The sequence below is a fragment of the Martes martes genome, assembly GCF_963455335.1.
Source record: "Martes martes genome assembly, chromosome: 13".
Lineage (NCBI taxonomy): Eukaryota > Metazoa > Chordata > Mammalia > Carnivora > Mustelidae > Martes > Martes martes.
Window position 1 is genome coordinate 79,616,555 of NC_137901.1, and position 8,980 is coordinate 79,625,534.

The 8,980-nt window shown below is 47.3% G+C and overlaps 1 protein-coding gene across 1 annotated transcript in view; it reads left to right on the forward strand.

Moving 5' to 3' along the window:
* Window positions 1-8,665, forward strand: part of KSR2 (kinase suppressor of ras 2) — a gene marked incomplete at both ends in the record, with an annotated part of 399,795 nt that extends 391,130 nt beyond the window's left edge. The window contains 3 exons of the mRNA XM_080821671.1: window positions 2,293-2,424; window positions 7,187-7,316; window positions 8,528-8,665. Of these exons, the coding sequence (XP_080677797.1) occupies window positions 2,293-2,424; window positions 7,187-7,316; window positions 8,528-8,665 (400 nt within the window). The remainder of the gene's footprint in view (window positions 1-2,292; window positions 2,425-7,186; window positions 7,317-8,527) is intronic.
* Between the last annotated feature and the right edge of the window lie 315 nt (window positions 8,666-8,980).

Below are 8,980 nucleotides of genomic sequence, written 5' to 3' on the forward strand. Positions count from 1 at the left end.
CTGCTGTGTAACAAGTCCTATGTTACTGATGCTGAAAGACTGACATTTGGACCATTTCCTTATTTTCTATATAAATGGGAACAGTGATTCTCAGCTGGGGCTCTTCTGTCCCCACCCAGGATATTTGTAATGTCTGGAGACCTCTTTAGTTGTCACAACAGGGTAGGGGGTCAGACTGGTATTCAGTGAGGAGAGGTCAGGGATGCTGATCAGAACAGGCCCCCACCACAAAGAATGATCCAAACCCCAGACTCCTGAGACCTCTCTTGTCAGGGTTCTCTCTTTCCCCGATGTGTGGTCCACAAGATAACTTTGGGGATGATGTTAATAAGCATTTTTCATCTTAATTTTCATGCGTACTAACAAAAAGTGCTAGTTCCCATGTATGGTCATGGTAAGAAGTAAATGAAAAAACCCCATTTGTAGTAAATAATATTCGAGAGTTACACTGTCCAATAACCCCCAGCCACATAAGGCTATGTAATTGTAACCTGGTTTGTTTTTTTTTAAAGATTTTATTTATTTATTTGTCAAAGAGAGAGAGAGAGAGAGAGCACGCACAAGCAGGGGGAGCAGCAGGCAGAGGGAGAAGCATGCTCTCTGCGGGGCAAGGAGCCAATGTGGGACTTGATCCCAGGACCCTGAGATCACGACCCGAGCCGAAGGCAGACACTTAACTGACTGAGCCACCCAGGCATCCCGAACGTTAACTTTGATTAAAATTAAATCAAATTAAAACTTTAATTCTTCAGTTACACTAGCTGGATTTCAAGTGCCCGATGGCCATGACGCCTCCTGGCTGCCATATTGGATAGCACAGGCAGAGAATATTTCCATCATCATGGAAAGTTCTATGAGATAGTGCCGCTCTAGAAGGTGTTCAGATAGGGCAGGAGTCATGGTCACGGGATATGAATGAGTGCAGGTCAGGGAGCAGCGCATCACACCTGACTTGGCTCAGAAGCTACCCTAGGGGAACTGTAGAATCCAGCCAGCCCCAGGTCTCCACATTCTGGAGGCTCTGGACCACCGTGATCTCACTCCTGATGGTTGGAGATATCCATCCCCATCCCCCATCACTGCCCCCTCTCCCTGTAGTAACTAACTGGCCCTTTCCTGGGAGTCTTGAGACAGTGGAAACCTTGTAGGAGATCTGCTCAGATTTCAGTCCCAAATGGAAAACTCTGTACTTAACTAAAGTCTTACCACGTGAAGATAAATACAGATAAAATTTTTTTTCAGATACAATTTTATCTAAAGTGAGTTCCCTCTTATCTTTGACACAGTCCCCTGTTTAAATTTTTTCATATAATGCTTATCATTGTCTGTATTTTTCCTACTTATTTAATTCATTTGTCACCCCCTTCTCCTACCAAAGCACAGGCTCCAGGAGGGCAGAGACCTTGCACATTTCCATCACTTCTGTGTTCCCGGTGCCAAAAACAGAGAGCTTAGGCATAACAGTTCTCCAGAAATACAGTGAATCCTCATTATTCGTGGATTCCATTTTTGTGAATTTACCTACTCGCTTCAATCTCCTTGTACCCCCAAATCAATATGGCAACTTCGCAGTCATTCCCGGCCATGCACAGAGTGGTGAAAATTTGCATCACCTGGTGTATGTGTTCCCAGCTGAGGTCAGACAAGGGGATGCCCTTCATTCTTGTTTGGGCTCTCATACAGAGAGGACCAGCAGACAGAGAAGACTGGGGAACAGAGACAGGAGGGGGCCATACGGTGCAGGAAGCCCTGGGCCTCGGGGCCAGTGGGACAGAGTTTTGCAATTCTGGCACATGGTTGTGGGGCCGCCCCAGACACATCACTCAACACTTCTGAGCCTTGTTTTTTCTTCCTTAAAATAATGAAATAGAATGTACTAGAATGAGCTGTTTTTAGGATTTAAGATACACCCGATGTGAGGTGTGTGCGTGAATACATATTTCCTCTAGGAGCCATGATTCTGTATTTGCTAATTCACTCTTTGCAGAGACTTTATACAACATAACTGCCATGAATAACAAGACTCAGCTGTATGGGTGGAATGAATATGCAGGAGGGGATGCCTCAGAGGGAGAGGGACCCGAGGATGGTTTGGGTGTTGAGTGTCTCCCTCCAGACCAGACTTCCTTGCCCCTTTTACTGGGGCTTGGCCTCAAGTACAAGGGCAGGCAGTGCCCAGTGCAGGAGATGTGAGAAAGCCAGTGGAAGTGGTCCAGAGGCTTGGGGTCGGTGCTGGGGGACTGGTCCTCCCTGGGCTGGGAAGCGCGCTCACTCTGTGTTTTGCATCTCCAGGCGGGAGGACAAACTACGCATCCAAAACGGCTGGCTCTGCCACCTGGCACCAGAGATCATCCGCCAGCTGTCTCCCGACACAGAAGAGGACAAGCTCCCCTTCTCTAAGCACTCAGATGTCTTTGCACTAGGGTAGGTGGCCCACGCTGGCCGTGGGGAGCCCCAACCCAGGCAGAGGGACAATTTCCAACCCTTCCTTCTCTTCTTTTGGAAGAGACGGGGCACCTATCTGCTGGGGCCTAGGGGTCAGTTTTCTGGGTGCGATTGGGGGTATCCAAGTGGGGTGTGGTAGAAACAGTGATTCTAGCAAACCTTAATATGCCGGGTTTCTAATTGGTTACATGACAGTGGCAAGTCGCTTGACCCATTTATTTATTTGCTGAAGCAATACATATGGAACGTCTCGCGTTAACAAATTATCCAAAACTTGAGGGCTTAAAGCAACATCTGTGATCTCAAGTTTCTGTAGTTGGGAACTTGGTCGGGGGTTGCTTAGCCGAATGGTTCTGAGCTGGTTCGGGATCTTTCGTGAGGTTATGGTCAAGATGTTGGCTGGGGCTGCAGTCTCCTCTGAAGGCTAGATGGGTTGAGGATCCACTTCCAAGGGGGCCCCCTCACATGGCTGTTGACACAAGGCCTCAGCAGGACTGGGGGAGTGAAGGAGGAACTAATCCCAGCCTGGGAGATCAGAGAGGGCTTCCCAGAGGAGGTGACTCTTGCACCTAAATTAGCAGTAGAATATAAGTGGGCCCGATGAGGGTAGGGTGAGGTATCTAGACAGAAAGAACATGTGAAGAGGCCTAGGGTAATAGAATACAAATTTCCCACAAGGAAGGAACATGTGGGGAGTGGAGGGGGAGGGAGCTGAGAGATGGAGAAGCAGGAAAGTATGAGCTGGGGGTGGTAACAGGAGAAACTAGAATGGGAAATCGAATCAATCCTACAGGGACTAAGAGGCTGAGTTAAGGAGTTTTCACTTGATCTTCACGGCGCTGGAGAGCCATTGATGGTTATTAAGCCAGGGCATGTAATAATATTTTGAGTTTCAGAATAATCATTCTTCTGTGCAGAGAATGGAAAGAAGGATGAGATTAGGAGACTGGGTGACCAATCCAGGGGGAGAGGCTGACATTCTCTACCAAATCAGTGCCAGTGGGTTTGGACGCTGGAAATGGATGGGGAAGGGTGGGGAGGATGGGGTCTGATGTTGGGTTGAATGTGGATGGTGCCCAGATACCTACCATCGGCAACTGGGAGAGATTAGTATCATTCACCAAGGTAGAGATCCTGGAGGGGACACCTAGGCCATGCTAAGAGGGCAAAGAGAGCAGATTTGGACACAGGGAGTCTGGGCTACCTTGGAGATGGCCAATGGAACCAACCAGAAGGCAGCTGTATCTACACAACTGGAGTTGTGGCTTCTCAGCTGTTTAGGGCTTCTCAGAGTTTAAGGCTTCTCAGCAAAGAGAGAGAAATCGCACTCGTGAGAGAGAATGGGATGTCTTTGCAAGTGTAGGGATGGATAGAAGGTAAAGGACTCAGCCCCGAGGTGCAGGACGAGAGCTCCAAGAGGGTGCGTCCGGGAAGGCTCCTAGGCTCCCATCCCTCAAATAGCCATGTTGATCTTGGCCTTATCCTTTCCGCTGGAGCGGTTGCAAAGATTGCTGGTTATGAACAGAGACAACATTGGGCAAGCTGTTTGGGAAAGTGCAGCCCTGCAGGTGTGTCCAATTAGACTTAGCACTACCAAGAGATGTTGAGAGACCGTCGTCCATGGAGAAGTACCCCCACTATGTCTTCTCTGTAAATCTCGGGGAGGAGGGATGGGGGGACATTTGTGGGCACATCAGGATTCTAGACGTTCATCCCTCGGACCCCTTTAGATGTCATCATTTGCCCTGATTAGTGTACGCCCACAACTTTATCTAGTTAGATACTGTTATCTGAAACCAAGCTGCAGTAATTAAGTTGGTATATATTGTAGTATAAATTTAGCAAAAGAAACAAGAATGTAATTAACAAATGCACCAAAATAAGTAATTGGTTTTCCACTGGAGTTTTAATCTTTAGCAATTTATTTTTCTCTTAGTGTGAGTTTCTCTTGGAAGTTGGCTTTGAAAGGAAGTTTTAATGAGGCTTTTATTCCTGACACTGCTGAATTCTGGGGGACCTGGCGCTCTTGGTTTCCTGTCAATTAGGTGCATCTCGTTGCTTGGGAACATCATGCTCAGGCATGACTTAGAACAAAACTGGACTTTTAAAAGCCTATGGAGCACCGTGTTTAGGTTTTTGTGGGTGCTGTCTCCTGAAATCTTCACAGGCACCTGAATGACAGGGGAGGGAAGAGGCCTCAGGTGGCTCAGTGACTTGGGTGGCTCAGTGACTTGTCTTATGGTAATCCGGGGTGGATCTGGGAGCCACCCTGGGACACTGTAACCCGGAGTTGGAGGGTTTAGCCACAAACGGGGACCTCAGAGTCATTTCACCACAAAAACCCTATTTCCCTCAACCATAAATAAAAGATAATAAACCCAGCATGACAGACACTCAGGATCCAGCGAGAAAACACCTCTAAGGCACCTGCACCCAGGCTCCTGCTGGGCTCCCTTCCCCCTCTGCATGAGCCCTTGCCTGCAGTCCGTTTTGTGACTCCTTCCCCAGGCCCTAACAGTCAGCTGCAGGGTTGCCCCCTGCCCCAAATCCTACACTTACACTCACAGAGGACTTTGAAATAGGATCAATTGTAGTTTCCTCGTAGCGTAGTGGCCAGTGTTGCAATTCTGTAGTCAGATCAAATGGATTCAGCTCCAGCCTGCACCTCTTATCAGCCGTGTGGCCCTGGGTAAGATACAGAAGCTTCCGGAGCCTCAGTTTCCTCTTCTGAAAAATGGGGATGATGATCGTGCCTCCTGTTTGAAAATGTAGGTCTTACTTTCGTTCGGGTGTGATGATGGCAATCAAGTAGGAAGCAAGGATCATTGGAGAGGTGGTTTGTTGTTCATGATTGTCAAAAGCAGGGTGCGGGGTGGGGGCGCATATCCTACCACACAGGGAAAGCACCAGGGTCAGAAGGCAGAGGGAGCAGGAGGACAATGTGGGCGGGAGACTTCAGTGTGGTTTCCTCAGGGAGGAACCGGTGAGGCAGGGTAAGCAGGCTAAAATGGGCTGGTTTGACTAATGCGGTGGGCTCTAGAGTGTGGGGGTATCCAGGGTAGAGAATAGGGGCCCCAGTGAAAGCCTGATGGAGGAGGGGGTGGGGCTTTGGATTGGCTAATGTGCATATGAAAGACGCACTGGCAAGAGAGCCATTTACTATCTCTAGGAGTGAGCTGGCCCCTGGGCAGAAGGGCAGTCCCTCCAGGGGTCAGGGAGGCCCCCAGATGCCAAATCATCAAAGTACGAAGGCATGCTTCTCACACCTCCCCTGTAATCATAATAAATGCAAAGGGCTTAGAATCGGGTCTAGCCGGAGTCAAAACTCAGTAAGTGTTACTGATTATTACGATGATAACAGGCCTCATCTAGCACCTGACGGGGACAACTGCCTGGCCATGTCACTCAACAGCCCAGCATCTGAGCTTCACCTCTCCTTGCCCCAGGGGGATGAGTTTGGTGGTTGGGGGGGTGGGGAGGAACAACATGCTGAGAAGCAGGACCCTAGAAATAGCTGGTTTGACAGAGTCCTCTAATCAGTAAAGGAGATAACAGGGCTTCATGTTCTTTAAAGCAAATTTGCATAAATTATCTTAGATTAGAGGGAAGATCATTCCCTAAGGATTGTTTCAGATATTTCCTGAGTTGGGGAATTTTGTTCCCCGTGAGCTGAGACCTAGTCCCTTCCTACAGCTCAGCAATTCCCAGCATCCTGTGAGCACCCCATGGCACCTGCCAAGGCCCTCACTGCCACCCTTACCCCCCAGCATTTTCCCCCACTATTCCACAGGATGCCTTATATTTAGAAAACAAAATTACAAAAAAAAAAAAAAAATCCTATGCTATGACCCAGAGTTAGCCATTATTAATTAACATTTTGCTGTTTCTCTTTATTCTCCTGCTGATACATATATGATTTTTTGAGAGTAGATATTACTGGGGCACCTGGGTGGCTCAGTGGGTTAAGCCTCTGCCTTCAGCCCAGGTCATGATCTCAGGGTCCTGGGATCGAGCCCCGCATTGGGCTCTCTGCTTGGTGGGGAGCCTGCTTCCCCTTCTCTCTCTGCCTGCCTCTCTGCCTACTTATGATCTCTCTATCTCTCTCACTGTCAAATAAATACATAACATCTTAAAAAAAAAAAAAGAATAGGTACTACCTTATATACAGTCTCCTGTCCTGCTTTTTTTCATTTAAAATTAGATAGTAAACATTTTTTCATGTCGGCAAAATTTCATTGAAGTCTTTTAATAATAATATCATATTCCATTTTTTCTGGATTTGCCATAATACATGCAATCTATTCATTTCATTGAACAGTTGTGTCATTTCTCCTTGTTTTCATATTATATATAATGCTGTACAGAATATCCTTGTAAGTGATTTTTTTGTATCTCTTAAGTATTTCCTTACAGTGGTTTCCTAGAATTACAAGTGTGGGATCAGAAATCCTAACCACATTCTATTACACTTTTGGGTTCTAGATTTTGACTCATTTTAATTTAGGGGTAGGTTCAAGGTGTCCAAGGATACGAGGGAAGGTATCCTTGGACAAGCATGACTTCAAAGCCATCAAGAAAGCTTTAGGTGCGTCCCGGCTAGCAAAACAACAGTCCCGTGAGGAAGAGACTAGAAAGTGGAGGGGTTAGCCAGCAGGAGGGCTGGGCAGATGTGTGTTGATGAGGGGACACAGGGTCGTGAGTGACATACCACATCAACAACCTCTTTTACATCTGCCAACAGCACAATATGGTATGAACTCCACGCCAGGGAGTGGCCTTTCAAGACTCAACCAGCAGAGGCAATAATCTGGCAAATGGGCACAGGCATGAAACCCAACCTCAGCCAGATTGGCATGGGGAAAGAAATCTCGGTAAGTCCTGGGACAGTGCTCTCGGGGACAAGGAGAGAGGTAGATACAGTTCAGGGCCACTTTTTCCCCGTGTGTTAAGGTTACGAATGCTTCCCCAGAGGGTGGCACAAAAGCCAGTCCACAGCCTTGTCAGATCACGTGATTTGGAGCTTAGGAGGGGAAGTTTCTGAACTATGCCTGCAATTCAGGCTCCCGCCTCAAGGGTGCGGTAGCACTTGTCCAGACTATTCCTAGCAATGGATTGCTGCATCAAGTAGAAAAAGTGAATTCCTCTTTTTCTGTTACTTTTAAAAGATATTCATTAAAATATTACCCATACTATGATTTCAATTTATTTGCTTCTACATAAAAATTTTGAAGTCATGATCCATCTCAGAATAAGATATACACAAACAGAGAAGCCTGAGTATAAATTAATAATCACCCTCTAAAACACAGCAGGAAGAGTGCTGTCTTTTGATCAGAAGACACATAAATCAGGGAAGGAGTAATTACCTGGTGTGTTTTTAAAGATTACCTGTATATAGGCTTTCCTTTCTCGAATAAGGTGATTATTAAAAGTAACCTCCAGGGGCACCTCGGTGGTTCAGTGGGTTAAGCCTCTGCCTCCGGCTCAGGTCATGATCTCAGGGTCCTGGGATCGAGCCCCACATCGGGCTCTCTGCTCAGCAGGGAGTCTGCTTCCTCCTCTCTCTCTGCCTGCCTCTCTGCCTACTTGTGATCTCTGTCTGTCAAATAAATAAATAAAATCTTAAAAAAAAGAATAACCTCCAACGCTTCAACTTTGAAGAACATTTATGGTATTGGGTTGTGGATAGAGACTTCAGGATACACTTTTCTCCCTCCCTTTGAGGAAAAAAAAAATAGCCAAGAAACTCCTTGGGGAGCATTACTGGTCTCAGTGTATCCTAGACCTTCTAGAACAGGACCTACCTAGTTTGCTATATGGGCTCATGAGTTGGATGAGCGGATGGATGGTTGGATGGATGGAAGGAAAGACAGAAAGATGATGATGATAGATAGATAGATGGATGAGGGTGAATGCATGAATTGGGATGGATGGATGGATGGATGGATGGATGGGTGGGTGGGTGGATGATAGGGATATATGCTAGTGGGGCAAATGGGTAGACATATAGACCCAATGAGATGCCAAAGGGTATCAAGACATCACTATTTACATTAAATCACCACATGTTGTCTTCTTTTAGGACATTCTTCTCTTTTGCTGGGCCTTTGAACAAGAAGAAAGACCTACCTTCACTAAGCTCATGGACATGCTGGAGAAACTGCCAAAGCGAAACCGCCGCCTGTCTCACCCCGGACATTTCTGGAAGTCTGCAGAGTAGGTGTTCTCCTTTCATATCTCTCCCCACTGCCTTTGTCCTCTGGCCTTTGCTGCTTTTTGGCTCCCCTCCCCCTTACCTCTGCTAGACATCTCCTTTCCATACACCCACCTTCCTCCTCCGGCCGCCAGCCTTCTTACCGGGTTCCTGTTCAGGGGAGTCTAGGGTCTACCATCCAGGGCCTTGGTCCCTGTTGCTACCATGGCTACGTCCTTGCCTATCTCATCCTGATGAAGGCTGATGCCCCAGGGAGTTTGATCATCAGGTGCGAGATGATGGCCTGAACCCAACAAGCCCCATATGTCCGCTACATGGTGG